The sequence below is a fragment of the Gobio gobio genome, assembly GCF_949357685.1.
Source record: "Gobio gobio genome assembly, chromosome: 24".
In the NCBI taxonomy this organism is placed as follows: domain Eukaryota; kingdom Metazoa; phylum Chordata; class Actinopteri; order Cypriniformes; family Gobionidae; genus Gobio; species Gobio gobio.
This window is the reverse complement of record NC_137120.1, coordinates 17,143,933-17,161,897: the sequence shown is the minus strand read 5'-3', so window position 1 is coordinate 17,161,897 and position 17,965 is coordinate 17,143,933. Positions and strand designations below refer to the sequence as shown.

The 17,965-nt window shown below is 37.6% G+C and overlaps 1 protein-coding gene across 6 annotated transcripts in view; it reads right to left on the bottom strand.

Annotated features, from left to right (window-relative positions):
* Positions 1-1,831: 1,831 nt before the first annotated feature.
* Positions 1,832-17,965, bottom strand: part of LOC307120979 (arf-GAP with coiled-coil, ANK repeat and PH domain-containing protein 2) — a 71,735-nt gene continuing 55,601 nt past the window's right edge. For 2 of the 6 annotated variants that reach the window (XM_079808319.1, XM_079808316.1), the window contains 14 exons: positions 16,384-16,496; positions 16,245-16,296; positions 16,064-16,164; positions 13,849-13,954; positions 13,544-13,752; positions 11,669-11,738; positions 11,232-11,326; positions 10,902-11,092; positions 7,036-7,128; positions 6,387-6,601; positions 5,008-5,117; positions 4,818-4,928; positions 4,661-4,722; positions 1,832-2,700 (listed from right to left, as the gene is read on the bottom strand). In XM_079808319.1, coding sequence (XP_079664445.1) covers positions 2,621-2,700; positions 4,661-4,722; positions 4,818-4,928; positions 5,008-5,117; positions 6,387-6,601; positions 7,036-7,128; positions 10,902-11,092; positions 11,232-11,326; positions 11,669-11,738; positions 13,544-13,752; positions 13,849-13,954; positions 16,064-16,164; positions 16,245-16,296; positions 16,384-16,496 — 1,608 coding nt within the window. In that variant the 3' untranslated portion in view covers positions 1,832-2,620. Of the gene's footprint in view, positions 2,701-4,444; positions 4,723-4,817; positions 4,929-5,007; positions 5,118-6,386; positions 6,602-7,035; positions 7,129-10,901; positions 11,093-11,231; positions 11,327-11,668; positions 11,739-13,543; positions 13,753-13,848; positions 13,955-16,063; positions 16,165-16,244; positions 16,297-16,383; positions 16,497-17,965 lie in introns of those variants that run through there. The other 4 variants (XM_079808320.1, XM_079808317.1, XM_079808318.1 and 1 more) reach the window with 2 other exon arrangements.

Sequence of the window (17,965 nt, the reverse complement as noted above, 5' to 3'; positions counted from 1 at the left end):
TTATAATATTACCTTTACAATTACATAATCATATTTCTACTTCAATTAGTTTTTTTGAAATATAAACATTTAAATGGTGGCTGTCATAAAAACCTGCCAGATTTATTCATACATACATGCATTACATATTGAAAAACATAAATTATAATGAATAGCCTATGTAATAAGGTGCATATGTTTATCAAAGTTCGCAAATTGAGCATCTTGCACGATACGCGCGTACGGTGCTTTTTGTGCATTCACGAGTTTGAAGCAAATTCGCGTTGAAAAATTAGAACTTTGGCGTCAATTCGCGCCATGTTAACCAATCAGGAGCCTGCTTGCTGCTGTCACGTGGTAAAGTGACGTGATGAGAACATAATTTAAAAATACCACTATTGTGTCACAAAATGTAGTTTTAAGACTTTTTCAGGTGAGAATGTAGTTGTTTAAAGCTCAAATCTGTGGTTTATTTATAAAGAGAGCGCCTATTTAAAAAAAAAAAAATCGTGTCTTTTTGGAGTTATGAGATCCACGCGATCACCGGGCACTCAGCGCTCATTAACACCGGCGAGAGCAGCCTTACCTCGGTTAGTCCTTCTGACGTTTGCCGCTGGCTCTGATGTCCTGTAGTGGTTCAGCTTGTGTGGATCTAATGGGCGATTTTTGATGTCATGAATCTATAATTTGTTGTCTGCCAAATCGTTTTGACTGAGGGCAAAGAGAAGTTTCATAACTTTATTTTGTAAGGATATTTAAATATATATGCAGTGAAGATAATGTAGGATTTGCCTGGACCACATTTGTGTGGCTATTAATGTTTAATATATATTTTAATGAAAATGAAAAGAGGCAGAGTGGTGTTTTATGACATTTCTCCTGGAGCGTCTTGAATGCTCGTCTATTTCGCTTCAAATGCTCGATTTATACGAATGGATTCAAAATGTTCAAGCGTCCAACTAGACGCGATTTTGACGCTCTATTCGCGTTTGGTGTGAACGCAGCATCATTGCTCACGTACAGACGACAACCTTGTCAAAACGGACCCGTGAAAACGATTAAAAACGCTGTATTACTCATGTCAGGCCAGTAGATGGCGATGTCACTGTAAAGAAACACTACGCTCACGTGATACACATGCACATGACGTCACAGATTCACGTTTTTGTAGTTTACACAGAGACGATAGCGTTTTCAAAAACTTGCACTTTTCAGTTTCAGGCCCCCAAAACGCTGTAGTTGTGTAAATGAACGACCAAAACGCATACAAAGTTTTCAGCTTTATTCTAAAAACATTCTCCCCTAATTTCACTTAAGCACAATGTCAGATGCCATTTTTGTGCCCATCACCTTTTTTGCGCATTACCTATTAAATGAAATGACAGTGCTTGACGTGCACTGCTTCTGATAAACATGGCAATAACCATAACGCATGGCTTGAGCCTTCTTATATTACGAGGCTTATAAATAAAGCTCCTGAAGGAGTGTGATGGGTAATGTTGTGCGTTTATAAAAGCACGATATGAAAAGGTGATTGAGAGCAGAGTCACGAGCACCAATGTTGACATAGGATCAGCGCCATTCCGTTACACACACACACACACACACACACACACACACACACACACACACACACACACACACACACACACACACACACACACACACACACACACACACACACACACACACACACACACACACACACACACACACACACACACGGCAGCATGGGAGAGTTCCTCACATGATCTGATAATGTACGCTAGAAACGAGAGCGGTTTAACACAGGTTTAGACTAGCATCATCAACAGGTGCGGTAAATAAAGTCAAACAAACGAGAAGGCATAAAAACGGTAGAGAAAACAATTTATAATATATCTTGAGATATTTTCAGTCAGACATTCGCAGTGGATAAAATAATCTTAAAAACGGCATGAATCATACAGAGAATCATACACTCTGGATGATTACAGAATGAAATATAGAAAAAAAAAAAAAACATTTAAAGTACCACAAAATACCAAATGTTTCCCAGCCCAAGATGATGTATGTACAGAATATACATAATTTACACCCCTAATTCTGTGCTAGGATTATGTTTCACTTGCATACTATTTGAATTTATAAAAAAAAAAAGAGTGGGGTGTACATGCTAACAAAGAGTTTCTTTCATATACGCATTTCAAAAATCATCAACTAAGTACAGAATGAATGCAATAAAAGTATAGTTTTTGGAAATGATGTAAACAGTCACACAGCGATGGATTTCACTAAAATACACTTAGCTAAAAAATGTGCCTCGTTTATGAAACTTCTGCACGTTTCATAAGCGAGATCCTATGGCTCAAAGAAACATTACATTACTCTTTTTCATCCGAGATTCTATATAGAGATATTTATAAAGCCAAACGCCATGAATTAATCACTATGTGAAAGAGTTTTATATGCATTTACAATAAAAAGACAACGACGCAATGTAATTACGGGTGTCGCCCTGATTATTATGTGGGCAACAATATTGATTTAATAAAAAACCCTTATAGGATGTCTCAATTAAGAAAAAGCTAATGATAAAAAAAATCCCATAGAAAAACGAGGAGGTTGTTGTGGAGTGATATACCATCCAAAATCTGCTCGCTCAGTAGCGGTTGAGCTTCTCGGGGTCGTTTGACGCCATCTGGGTGAAGTCTTGGAAAATGTCCTGGTACGTTTCATCTCCTGTAAAGAGAAACAGCTGGATTATGAGGGGAAGTAGAGAGCGATTGACTTGCATCAAACACGCTACACACGCACGAGCACATGCTATAGTGAAAACTCCAGCACACAGACAGACAGAGAGAGACGAGCTCCGTACCTGCGCGACCTCAGCGCAGAGACTCGGAGAACAGCAGGAGAACGCAGGAGGAAAGAGCACAGGGTTGAGAAGCACATGACAGCAAATCAAGGGATATGAAGGATTTTTATTGACTTTACATCGGATTCCTCTAGATATTCATCATATAGTAGCACATACATTTTTATGAAACACTGGCGAGTGTTTGGCAAATGTAAAGAAACTGGGCCACATCACATAATTAACAGTGAGAAAGAGAAACAGAAAGTGCATACATGAAGATACAACAGAAATCTATATAATAAATCACTTAAGGCCTTCTGAACACCTTGATGTTGCATATTAATAAACCTGAGACTCTACATTGTGCTCTGTCGAGATATCGCAGTAATGTTATGCCACTTTTTGAATATAAGATTTTGTATAATGTAAGGTCAGAATAAACATCTGTGGCCAAATGAAGTAGAGGAAGATGATGAAACACTCTTGAACAGCATTGTGGGGTGTAAAGTCCAGCTCTACTGCGCCCCTCTGTGACTGATGCCAGTACTGCAACTCATTTGGCACATTCATTTAAACTAAATTAAATGAATAAAATGTGATATTAATAACAACATTCAGACTGTCAAATTTCTCTTGTAATATACCTGAAAAATCTCCAAGTATGTAAAGTTTTTCATAAATTAATTGAATATATATATACAAATATTCAATTTTGAATTATAAAATACATAATACTTTTTTTTCTGTGGCGTTAAAATCCTCCTAATATGTATACTTGCATATATATATATACACCAATCCGCCATAACATTATGACAGGTGAAGTGAATAACACTGATTGTCTCTTCATCACGGCACCTGTTAGTGGGTGGGATATTTTAGGAAGCAAGTGAACATTTTATCCTCGTTTTATCAGTCGTCTAGCCATCACAATTTGGCCCTTGTCAAACTCGCTCAAATCCTTACGCTTGCCCATTTTTCCTGTTTCTAACACATCAACTTGAGGACAAAATGTTCACTTGCTGCCTAATATATTCCACCCACTAACAGGTGCCGTGATGAAGAGACAATCAGTGTTATTCACTTCACCTGTCATAATGTTATGCCTGATCGGTGTGTGTGTGTGTGTGCGCAATATATATATATATATATAAAACCATTGAACTGCATAAAACAAAAGCCTGCTACATAATTTTTTCTTTTAAAAAATGTATAAATAAATAAATAGTGTTACTTTGTGCTAAAATAGATGGTCAGTATAGATCTGTTTTGTTAGCAGTTATTATTAACAAAACAGGCATTCATAACAATTATCTATGGCTAAATGCAGTTGTGTCTGATCCAGAACTAACACTGAATTGCACAGATCTACTACGAACGTCTTCATAGATGTAATATTTATAAACACTGATTCAGACCGTTTCACTTCCCCAAGTATATCAGATGAAGTGATAAATACCAGGAATGTGTCAGAATGATCATAAATACAATGCGCTTTCAATGCACTATTTCAGACAGTTTTAAGACAAATATACACTATGTAAATAAGGTGCATTTGTGTTCAGTACTAAATAACGTCACTCTTTCACAAGACTAGCTATTGCACGTGTTCCAGCGGTAACACCCTATTATTGATCACTTTACATCGGCGAGATGAACCCATCCTGGGGCCAAAAGAAGCTCAGCTTCATTTACTGTCTGTGTACATTCACAGATGCTGTGCATTTGCTACAGGTTGTGTTGTTATGTACATGTGTTAGGAGTCTCGGAGCTGTAAGCTAATAAACTCCTCCATACACTTCCGGTACTGCATTTCAGTGGGGCTGTTAGAGTTATATTGACCTGACTGACTGTACGCACCCTCCGATTCGCGCATCTCCTCGTTCATCTTGGCCAGCCGAAGCCTGTCAGACACAGAAAACAAGACCACATTACACATTTCATGATCGGCACATACTTCACAATAAGAATCAAATGTGTGAAAGCTAGGGGAACTTACAATGTGACAATATCGGCATTTGCTGCCTCGACTGCGATTGAAAGTGGCGTTTGATTCTCTATGTCTGCTGCATTCTGATTGGCTCCCCGTTTTAGAAATAAACACACTTGCCTGCAGTAGCAAAAAAAAACATATTAAACCAGGATTCACAAAAACTACATTATGCGTATGCGTGTTGAGCAGAACTAACCCAGTGTGGCCCAGTATAGTGGCATGATGTAAAGGCCCTCTGCCCAGTTTGTCCTGCTGATTGACAATGGCTGAATTCTGGAGCAGGAATTCACAGGTGACGAGAGACCCCTGATACACACAGGCCATAAACACATACGAGTGTAAATATAAAAGTCTAAATAAGACTGCATTCATAATTACTACTGTTATGTGATGCATTTCTTACTCAAATTTTAGCAAGAAATTCTTTTTGGAATAACATTAACTGATGAATCATACAAATAAGACCAGAAATAGTTATTATGAAAGTAAAAGTATTATTTTAAAAGTAAAAATCTATTTAATCGGCATGATTAATTGCTGTATATCAACGTAAAAACACACAAAAAACGACAAAAACAATAAAAAGCAAAACAAAAAACATACGAAAACAAAAATATGAAACAAAAACAAAAAAACCTAAAACCAAAAAACACAAAACATGAAAAAAAGCTAAACAAAAAACAAACAAACAAAATGTTTTAAATAAAACAAAAAACCCACAAAAACACAAAAGCAATAGCAAAATAAAACACGAAACAATAAAAAAAACACAAAAGCTAAGCAAAAAACAAACAAAAAACCCAAAAGCAATAGCAAAAGAAAACACAAAAAAGCTACACAAAAAACAAACAAAAATAGGAAAGTAAAACAAAAAAAACACACAAAAAACACAAAAGCAATAGCAAAAGAAAAAAACAAACAATAAAAAACAAAAAAGCACGAAACAAAGAAAAAAAAATCCTCTAAAAGAAAAACCAAAACACAAAACAATAAAAAACAAAAAAGCTAAACAAACAAACAAAATGTTTTAAATAAAACAAAAAACCCACAAAACCCCAAAAGCAATAGCAAAAGAAAACACAAAAAAACAAACAAAAAACAAACAAAAATAGGAAAGTAAAACAAAAACCCCTGCAAAAAACACAAAAGCAATAGCAAAAAATAAACAAACAAACAAAAAACAATAAAAACATGAAACAAACAAAAAACTAAAGCAATAGCAAAACACAAAAAAGCAAAACAAAACCATGAAACAAAAAAGCAACAAAACATAAAAGCAAAAACAAACAAACAAAAAGAAAAATGCGGAAAAAAGAAAAAAAAACAGGCAAGCAAAACAAAAACCCACAAACCACAAAAAAAACAACAACAAAAAAACAAGAAACACAAGAAAAAAACTAAACAAAACAAAGGATCATAAAAGCATTGTAATGTGAACAGCATGAATATGTATGAACCACAGAGAGGCTTTCGTATAACGTGATCCACTGAAAAAGCTTATCTGGCACTTTTCCTCCAGTTTCTCAGGTTTGATGTGTGAAAGTGTCTTTGGCCTTGAGCAAATAATCTCCTCACCCCATGAACGGCCATTATGAGCGGCGTCCTGTTCCCGTCGTCTGTGTTGGTCCAGTTAACTTCACCTCCATGCGCGAGAGCTTCGGCCATGTCAGGCAAACTGCGTGCGAAAGCCGCCCAGTACAGCTGCAGGCCCGGGGTGAACTGCTTCGGCTCACAGAACACCACCAGCTCTTTACCAGAACACTCTTCTGGAGGCTCGGCCACGTGCGCCTCTGTGGACAGAAGATGACACAGCTCCGTCAAAGAACAACATCAGCACAATCACCAAAGTACTCAATAATCATTATTACATCAATTTCATTCAAATACATATATGTGCTGCATATATGAGTTTATTTCTGTCAAAATGAAACGTTTGGAGGTTGACAGAGATAGAGATGTTTTCTTGTTATTGTGAGTTTACACAAATAAAAGTAGACCCTTTACAGTTTGGAATGATGAGTACCACAGAGGGTTAACATTTGAAAATGGAGGAATAAAGGCAGTCGTAGATATTAGTACTGTAATATAACAGTTATATTGTTTTTCTTAAATACTTGATTTATTTTGTATTTAACCGCATTTTAAAAAAACACAATTCGAGTTTTTCCTCAAATCGCGCAGCCTTGCGGATGCATTTCCCCCTGAAGCTCGTGATCAGACTGACCTGTGTTGTTGAGCGTGTTGGAGGAAGCACTTGCGCTCAACATCTCTCTGCTTCCATCTGATTGGTTCTGCATTTCACCGTCTGAACTTCTCACTGTCAAACAGAGATCAACATACAGTCTGACTCTTCTTCAGTGCGCAAACCAGCAACATCACAAAACACCGCGAGAAACAAAGCATGAAAACAAATGGAAACACAAACATCCATAGGAGAAAACAAGCACGAGCAATGTTAAAGTTCCTCACAAAGAAAGGCATGATGGGATGTTGAGCGATGGAGAGATGCTTGACAGAAAAGCCACCAGGGTGTTGACTGAGCAAAGTTCAGAATTCTAATTCAATTTAAAAAGAAATTCGATCTAATCTTGAACTGAGGCTGCAAACAGGATGTGAAACTACTGAATCTTATTGTAAATAAGGAGATTTTAAACATGCAAAAAGATCAGATAACTGCTGTAGTTTTTAATAATGGTTTCACCATCGGTTTGATGGTGTTTATGCTACAAAAATGGTCAAACAATGTGTCTGAGGTACTGTAACACTGATTCCAGGTGGCCTGAGAGGAATTTCTGGTTGTCATACTCATTAATTTACGATTAAAGTTAGTGAGTCCATGCTAATGTACAAACCGAAATAGCTAACTGTTCTCATGTCATGGAACGTAAACAGTGTAGGTAAAAAACACATTTCTGTGAGTTTAGATATGCTTAAGGTCTACATTATCTGTCTTACTAAGGAGGACTCCTATTTTGATGGGTATTATGGTCTACGGGTAGTGAAAGGGAGAGCTCGCAGTTTATCAGAGTTGTTTTACAGATACAAAGTTTACAGTTTATTAGCACCCCTGAAAAGGCATAAGGTCTGTATATGTTTGTTTACTGTTCGAGTGTTTTTGTGTAATTTGCTGTTTATGTTAATGATAATGCAACAGAGAGAGAGAGTTTGTGAATATGTTAATGCGCACTTCTTATGCTTTGTTTGTTCAGCTCTTACTTTTTTTTTTTCTTAGAGTGAAAAAGGACGCAATAAACTTAAAGGGTTAGTTCACCCAAAAATGAAAATTCTGTCATTAATTACTTACCCTCATGTCGTTCGACACCCGTCAGACCTCCGTTCATCTTCGGAACACAAATTAAGATATTTTAGTTGAAATCTGATCCCTCTGAAAGTCCTCCATTGGCTCAATGGTACTCTACACTCTCAAGACCCTTAAAAGGTATGGGTACAAAGGTACAAAGTCCATCTCACTACAGTGGTTCTAAAATAACTTTATGAATCGGCGACAATAGTTTTTGTGCGCAAAAAAACCCTAAATAACGACTTACATAGTGATGGCGATTTCAAAACAAAGCATCATGAAGCTTCGAAGCGTTATGAATCAGTGAGCCGAATGATGATTCGGATCACGTGTCAAACCGCCAAACTGCTGAAATTTGGCGATTCAAACCGCTGAATCGACTCAGTGATTCATAACGCTTCGAAGCTTCATGATGCTTTGTTTTGAAATCGTCATCACTATGCAAGTCATTATTTAGGGTTTTTTTGCGCACAAAAACTATTGTCGCCGATTCATAAAGTTATTTTAGAACCACTGTAGTGAGATGGACTTTGTAACGACATCTTTAGTACCTTTTAAGGGTCTTGAGAGTGTAGAGTGCCATTGTGCCAATGGAGGACTTTCAGAGCCATCAGATTTCAACTAAAATATCTTAATTTCTGTTCCGAAGATGAACGGAGGTCTGACGGGTGTCGAACGACATGAGGGTAAGTAATTAATGACTAATATTAATAAATCATCATTTAAGTTTGGCCATCAATCGGAGGGGGTCCTCTACATTCTGTGTCCAAATGCAACTTGGGATAAGGTTTTCACACTGACACTGTCATTGTAAGACAGTTAGCAACTCCGTTTGTTTGTCTGAGTTAGCAACAGTAACTAAGGCTTACCGATAGGTTAATTATAGTTTATTCAGTAAGCATCTCATCCTGTAAGATCTGTGGTTCAGTTCAAATGGACACTTGTGAAGTGAAGGTGTGATATTGTGAATTCTGCTCAACCGTGACTGAAAGAAGACAGCGGGAGGGACACACAGCTGTACTTACAACGGCGAGGCTTGGCGGAGGAGTTAAAGTAGGAGAAGAGAGAGTCAAGCTCATCTACACAGAAGAGAGACTCGAGGTGCGCTTCAGCAACACAAAGCCGGGAGCAGGGTTAGGATGGTACAGAAACACAGAGTAAAAGCATTTCATTGAGCCGCGGCCCCGGTCACACCCTCAGCTAGAGGTCTCCCCGGGTCCTAAGAGCTGGACCAGAACCCATCACTTCGTTCTTACCCAATCCAACGTGCATGAATTAACTTTTAAAAATTACTGTTGCGATTGCTCTACTCTGATCGGATTGGTCAGATGGCGCAGTCTGTTGTGATTGGTCTACTCTGCTCTGATTGGTCAGATTGCTCAGTTTGTTGTGATTGGTCTATTCTTCTCTGATTTGTCAGATGACCCAGTCTGTTGTGATTGGTCTACTCTGCTCTGATTGGTCAGATGACCCAGTCTGTTGTGATTGGTCTACTCTGCTCTGATTGGTCAGATGGTTCAGTCTGTTGTGATTGGTCTAATCTGCTCTGATTGGTCAGATTGCTCAGTCTGGTGTGATTGGTCTACTCTGCACTGATTGGTCAGATGGTTCAGTCTGTTGTGATTGGTCTACTCTGCACTGATTGGTCAGATGACCCAGTCTGGTGTGATTGGTCTACTCTGCACTGATTTGTCAGATGACCCAGTCTGTTGTGATTGGTCTACTCTGCTCTGATTGGTCAGATGACCCAGTCTGTTGTGATTGGTCTACTCTGCTCTGATTGGTCAGATGACCCAGTCTGTTGTGATTGGTCTATTCTTCTCTGATTTGTCAGATGACCCAGTCTGTTGTGATTGGTCTACTCTGCTCTGATTGGTCAGATGGTTCAGTCTGTTGTGATTGGTCTACTCTGCACTGATTGGTCAGATGACCCAGTCTGTTGTGATTGGTCTACTCTGCACTGATTGGTCAGATGACCCAGTCTGGTGTGATTGGTCTACTCTGCACTGATTGGTCAGGTGACCCAGTCTGGTGTGATTGGTCTACTCTGCACTGATTGGTCAGATGACCCAGTCTGTTGTGATTGGTCTACTCTGCACTGATTGGTCAGATGACCCAGTCTGTTGTGATTGGTCTACTCTGCTCTGATTGGTCAGATGACCCAGTCTGTTGTGATTGGTCTACTCTGCTCTGACTGGTCAGATGACCCAGTCTGTTGTGATTGGTCTATTCTGCACTGATTGGTCAGATGACCCAGTCTGTTGTGATTGGTCTACTCTGCTCTGATTGGTCAGATGACCCAGTCTGTTGTGATTGGTCTACTTTGCTCTGATTGGTCAGATGACCCAGTCTGAGATTAATCTACTCTGCTCTGAAAGCAAAAAGATTCTAGTGTAAGTGTTCTTTAGGCTGCCGATTTTTGTTCATGGTTTTCAGCTGCAACAGAATGTTTAGCAAAAAGACATGATATATGTTTGATATTAAATGTTTATTATTTTTTTTACTTCTATTGGAATCGAAACTACGAATCGATAAGCAGAATCAGAATCTACAGAATTAAAACGATACCCAACAGGTCGGACCTCAGGTTTTCGTATTGAAGTGGACCCGTGTAGACCTCTACAATGAACATCCGTCTATGGTGATTACACCACTTGGATGATGACAGATGATAATACGGGGCCATGGCAGGACAAAGCAAAGGTTAAATCGTATCAGCAGAGGGTCCAGTTGTAGGATAGAGATGACCGATCACACTGGGGTTTGGTCAGGCCTGATGATCTACTCACCAGAGGAACCAGAGACTGGGCGGGGTTTTGACGTTGATGGTCCACTTGTAGGTTGGGCGTCCGAGCAGCCACTGAGTAGTTTATCTTGCTTACTCAGTGATAAAACCTTCTGTCTGATCTCATCTTCTGACTGTCTCTGTACAAACCTTCGGTCCACATACTTGGCTTTAATGTAGGCCTCCACCTCATGCCTGTGACACAAACAGTGAGCTTTTACACTTGAAAATGCTTTTTTGTTTTCCAACAGGAAAGGGATAAAGTAACATCTTGATCCATGTTTAATACTTCACTGTATATCTTTTAATAATTATTTATGTTTTTTTTTTTTACCTGGGATCCCCTGGTTGTGGTTTTCTGGTTCCTAGTTGTTCTCGCCGAGCCTCATAGATCTGATTTATGACACCATTTCCCAGCTCACACATCAGCTTAATAAAAAAGTAACTGTATTATTATTTCATATATAAGAACTAAAGCTGTATCATCTTAGAATGAGAAAAAATCCTCTTGAATTTTTTTTATTAATGTGTTCATTGGCAGAAACGAAGATGTCTCTTTTTCCTATTTGAACAGAGAGACAAACTCTGCAAATCTAAAACCTGGCGCAATGACACTCCGCATGTCTGAAAACGAGCTATGAATTCACGTGTACAAGGTAATGAGATGTTTATGAGATGAAAGAGATGGACAGATGTTCACATGCTCTAACAACCATCTGTCGATTCACATCCATATGCTCATTACGTCGGGACTGAAGCCTCGTGTCTCACCTTGAGCAGTTCAGGCTCCCATGTGTCCAGCGTCAGGGATCTGACCTTAGAAAAATGAACTCCAAGACTCCTGACAAACAAAACATATAATTGATATAATATATAACATGTTTAAGTAGTGGTCGACCGATATATATCGGCAAAGCTGATATGTTGCCAAGGATATATATCGGCCAAAATTTATTTAATTATGGTCATTGAACAATACATTTTTCTGTTTGGTTCATTTGCGGACTTATTTGTTGACAGCACAAGTAGTATTTGAATATCTAATGAACATTTAGTGCAGCGATCTCTTTTTTTCTGCTTAAATGAAAGTGTCATTCAGTTGGTCTGTGTTCTGTCACGAGCTGCTTGTGCTGTTTGCTGCGGCTAAATCTGCCATCAAACCTTCTCAGTGATGAACCGTAATAAATCCAAACATGAATCCCTCGAGTGTTAAAAGGGGTCATGAACTGCGTTTTTTTTTATTGTTTTATGATGTTTCCTGGGGTGCACTTATAATGTTAGAATGCTTTTTACATCAAAAATTGTCATACTTTATAAATAAAAGGCATTTTTCCCTACCCTGATTTTAGCACTCTGGTTTGAATGCTCTGTTTTAAGAGGTGTGTCCGCTGTGAGTGTAAACACCCACTGCTGCTGTCTTTCCATTTGAAATAGTATTACTCTCTCTTTTAGCACGTTTTTACAATTACAGCTCTTATGGTTAACTAATCGTGAAAAGTGTTGCATTACATTTAGATCTATGGCATTACATTAAGATCGTGGCATGAAAGGTTGCAGTGATGATTACTGTAGCCGATCACACAGCATGATATCAGTGATCTCGTCATTGCAACTCAGTTTCTGTACACTAACGAATGCTTTCATCTTTACTAACAATGCAAACGTGATATAGTTAAGAGATCCGTTGAATAAAACGAGAGTTACTAATAAACGGCACTGATAAACTCTCCTGTTTGATTGACAGCTTCAGCGCGCGCTGCTCAAACGATTGCAAAGGGAGCTTTCTTTGATCGCTTTCTTTATAGAATTTAATCACCGTAAAATAACAGATTATTTTCATCCTACTAAGAGAAACAACGCAAGTTGATGTTTAGTCACTGGTCTGATTTACTGACACACAGACCATCTGACTACATGAATCATCACATTTCAGATCAGGCATTAGAATGAACACAGTTACTTATATGTTGCATTACTGTTGAACCCAATCACTGCACATTATTTTGTAATCCTCAAGTTTATTGCTTTGTAGCTCGATGGTTTAAAACTAGGCCTATGTTACATGCACGAATCGGTGGGCGAGCCTAAACAGGCTGTGATGAAGTAGGCGTTGATCTTCTTCTGCAGAGGCGGTGTTTCACCACATGATGAAGTCAAGGTGTGGCATATTCTGAAATCGATCGTTTGCTGATAAAAAAAACTTACCAGATGACTGTTGGTTACAGTGTTTATTTCCTTTTAAATATTTTTTTTTTTTTATAATTTATTTATTTTTGAAAAATACTATAATAAGATTATATAATCAAAAGTTTTCTTTATTTTGGCTTATTTTACAGATTTAAGAATTATTTTCTAATTCTGATAATTATAAAAAATAAATATTATTTAAAATAAATATTAATTTAATTTCAGCAGTTGTTATGCAGGTGTTTTTTAATTATTATTATTATTATTATTATGTGGCATATAGTACCGGTCAAAAGTTTGGAAACATGACTATGTTTTTGTAAGTCTCTTATGCTCATCATCAAGCCTGCATTTATTTGATCAGAAATACAGAAAAAAAATAGTAATATTGTGAAATATCTATATGGGTCGAGCACTACATTGAAGAATAAGTGCAGTGAAGTATTGTCAGACACACACCTGTGTATTCCAGAGCACTGTATGCAGAGAGTGATGCCCAGATTGATGCTGGCCCAGCACGGGTCCGGCTGCCCACAATCACAGCAGCTGTTGTTCCCGGCAATGACCATGACCCTCTGCAGTGCACTGTCACCCTTAAGAGACTTCTCCTTTGTATCGCCACCGGAGTCGAGACTGCCTGTAGATGTAGACGACTTTTTGTCCATCTTCTGCCAAACACATCCCACTGTTACCAAAGCGTTGACGGCTGGCAGAGCATCTCAAGCTGGGCATGAATTAGGTGAACGAAACAGAAAGAAACAGACCTCTGCGTCCTCTGCTTTGTCCCTGAAGGCTGTAGCGATGCTGTTTTGGACAGCTTTGATCCAGGCCTGCCGGAGTTTTTCAGAGTCCGCTTGCATCATACAGCTCCTTTAACAGAAAGAACATCAATTCTCTGTACAGTCTGACATATGATCTGAAAAATAATCATGTAAGAATCAGCATTTTGTCTTTTTTAATGAAATGTTTAAAAAAATAACCACAGCGCCAGATTTATTTGATTTATGCTCAAAAAACAATTTGCAATAAGCAAAAAACAGTGCAAAATTGGTTAGAAAAAAACTTATTTCAAAATATATTCTATGAAAACATGATTTTTTTTTGTTTTTACATTGTCCATTTTCAATTAAGTTTTTGTCATTTTGTTATGTGTTTTTGTCATTTTATTTAAGTTTTTATTTCATTTATTCATTTAATTTATCTAAATTTCTCATTTTGAGTTTAATTTTGTCATCTAATAATTAAATTTTTTTTTTTTTTTTTATAATTTTAGTTAACAAAATATAGCTGCAAGCAGCAATTATCGGGGCCAAGCACAACAGAAGCAAACAAGGTCAATAAAATTATTTGGAGACAATTTTAAGCAAAAAAAGGTTGAAAACCGATAAATACATTGATTTGTAATGAGATATAATTGCTTATAATATAATTTCATGAAAAATGTTTAACTTAAGGGGTCCTGCCCTGAAACCTTTTAAGTACCTTCAGGGAATGGTGCCAAAGACATGCTGAGTTTCGTAACGATATGCCAATGCGTTCGTAAAATATGTAATATGCAAAACCATTGCAGTTATAGCTTTGGATCTTTTTCTAAATTTTGTAATTAAAATGACAGCCATGTTTTTCAAGGTACACCAATGTCACAATGGACTATGACAGCAACTGAGACAAAGACACTGCATGTCAATTTTGAAGTCAATCAGACCAATGGTACTGTAGTTAGAGCCAATTTCATGTTTTGTTCAATAATAGCGCCACCAAGTGGTGCAGTCCCACTGCTTTTTTGGGTGTCCTCAGAGTGTCAAATTTGTTGAAAATATCTTATTTTGTTTAGGAGTTATAGACATTTATATTTATGAGTACATAATTACCCACACCCGACTTTGATTGCATTTTTTGCCACTTACTATCAAAATTGACATTTGTCCAGCAGTATATAGGCAACAACATATGTTTCCGATTTTCCTACGGTTTCGAAGAAAGCCATTTAAACGCTAAAATCACAATGTTGCACAAACCATAAGGTGAAACCTAGCATGTTTGTTATCATTGGATTTGCCAAGGATTAAGGAATCTAAGGAGATGAAAATAAGTCAACCAAATTCATAGTTATAAGCATGTTAAAATATTTGATTTTACCACTAGGTGGCGCTGGCTCGAAACTTCTCAGGCTCCTTCAGGGTATAGTGCCGATGGCCCAGAGTTTCGTAACAATAAGCTAGTGCGTTCATGAAATACAGCATTTTTCTACAAAATTCAAAATGGCCGATGCCCCAAAATGGCCGATCTGGGAAAATTGGATATCATTCGACTCAGCATGCCACCCCAATTACCACACCACTTTTATGATTTCCGCGCACACTGTTCAGAATTTTTAAGCAAAAATAGCCATTTCTCGTATCTCCGGACCAGTAGGTGGTGATGAAACGTAGCATGTAGCCTCAGGTCATGCTTGTGATGATATGTACCAAGTTTGGTCTGAATACGATAAAGCATTGCAGAGATACAGCCTTATGTCTATTTTCGCAAACGCTACGTAAAATTTGTTTGTGCGCTATTCGAAAACAGTTTGATGAATCAACTTGAATTCCATAACTTTTTGTCAGCATGGTCTGAAGATGATCGGTTTCAATTTTCGTGAAAATCGGAGCAATAGGAGTTTGAAAAAGTAGGTTTTGCTTCTAGCCCTTATGGTTTAAAAGTTATTTGCATAAACATGAGTGCAACTTTGGACAGTTGGTGGCGCTAGAGGGATTGAGTTAGAGACTCCAAATTTGCTATGTTGACAGTTGAGACTGTCCTTTATCTGTGTGCCAAATTTCATAACTTTCCCGCAAGCGATTCTATGGGCTGCAAGAGCGGAAGAAGAGTACATACAGTATATGTAACGAACACCTGAATTACTTTTTAGACATAACTTTGTCTTCCTTGCAAAAATAAAACTGATCATGTTGATCATAATTGTGTGCTTGTACTCACTTTGTTGGAGAAACCACTTCGAAACAGAATCTGCGCTCGATGTCCTCGCAGTGTTTGACGGTGCATAAGCGCAAGTCTTCCACCACAACGGTAGGGTTATCCTGAAACATGACACCAAAACGACTGCTAAAAACACAAGTATGAAATTCTTGTTTGTTTGTTTATAAAATTCTAGGATTACCTTAAATTTCTTTTGGTACACTAGCTGATTGTTCTGAATTGAGAACCAACGCCTGAAAAGAAAATGCAATTAGCAACAATGTAAATGTCAGCGATGAGTATGTGCTTACCTGGAAGACACAGTATGACTTGTCACTGACCTGTTCCATGTTTTGAAGGCATTACTTGCCCTCTTGAACAGATATCCCTCCATGACAATCCCATTCTCTGCATCCACATTGTACTCCAGCTTAGTGTCATCATTTGAGAAGTCCTGAGCAGAAAATCAGAACGAATCAATCAATATCAATATTCAGTAAACATACTGTAAACACTCCACACACATTCTGGCTGACCGCACATGATGCACATCCAATGTTTTACTACTGGACGATAGATAGATGATAAAAGCTCAAGATCACAGGAAAAACATCATTCTACATCTGTCAGATCATGGAGTAACTTGAGGTTAAGTGCTTGGCTTGGATCAACAGCGATAACACTTTAATCAGTGGGTTTCATACCTACAACCTTCTGGTTACCAGCCCAGGGCCCGTATTCATAAAAATTCTAAGAGTCCTCTCAGAAAACTCCTAATTTAGCTTAAAAACTTTTACGTAGGAGTCTTAGTTTAAGAGCTATTCGGGACCGATCTGAGAGCAACTCTGAGCAAGGAAAATACAAAAACTTTTATCTTAGTGAAGAGGCGAGGCTGACCCCGTTGCTACGTATGACACAGTCTTTTGAAGACTGTGATTGGTTGGTTGTCCAAAAAGGGGAAAAAGGAGTGCTTTTAAGTATAGGGTCTATTCTAAGACTTCACTTTGAATTTACAAGCGCAAATTGTCCTATTTTACCGTTCTCTCTCACTCACACACACACACACACACATTATATATATGTACACTGAAAAATTAAATTAAGCATAATTAATTTGTGCTCGTTTAAATAATTTAAATTTAGTTTTTTTATTTTAATTTTAAAAAATGAATTGGTTTTATGGGAATTGCATGTGTTTTTGTTTAAATTGAGATTTGAATTGATTGCGACCACTTACGCTAAAATTTTTTAGTAAATTCAACAAATCATTTTTTTCAGTGTATGTAAATCCTTTTATTATTTACCATGCTGTTAATTTCCTATAAAGTATTTGATTGGCTTAAAATTATAAATATTGTTCCACTCTTTCCAATTACACTGGTTGCTGGCATGTCTATTTAATTGGTGGTTTGAAAGTTGGATTTAATGCAACAAACATGATCCCTGCACGATCTAATCTATAGCGTCTTATTAAGTCACTGTCATCCATTGTCTGCAACACATTTCTTTTCCCTCTTCGTCTCTCTGCCATTTTCTCCGCTGCTAAAGAAACTCTTAAGCCTCTTAAAAGTCCTCGTCTGTGCTCCTAACAAATTTGACCTTAAGACCTCTTTTAAGGGTTAAGATACTTTCTGAATTACTTTTTTCTTTACTAGGATTTTTTAGTTAATTTTAAGAGTAAACGCCCACATTCCTAAGAATTTTCTTAGAATTTTGTCACTAGGAGCTACTCTTTGCATTAAGATTCTTTATGAAAACGGGCCCAGATCTTTAAAGGATTAGTTCAACCAAAGCCGAAGATTCTGCCATCAATTTCTTACCCTCATACTGTTCCAAACTCATATGACTTTCATTCTTCCATGGAAAGCAAAAGGTAATTTTTTTTTAATGAGAACACAAGTTGTACAAACAAAATAAATGTTA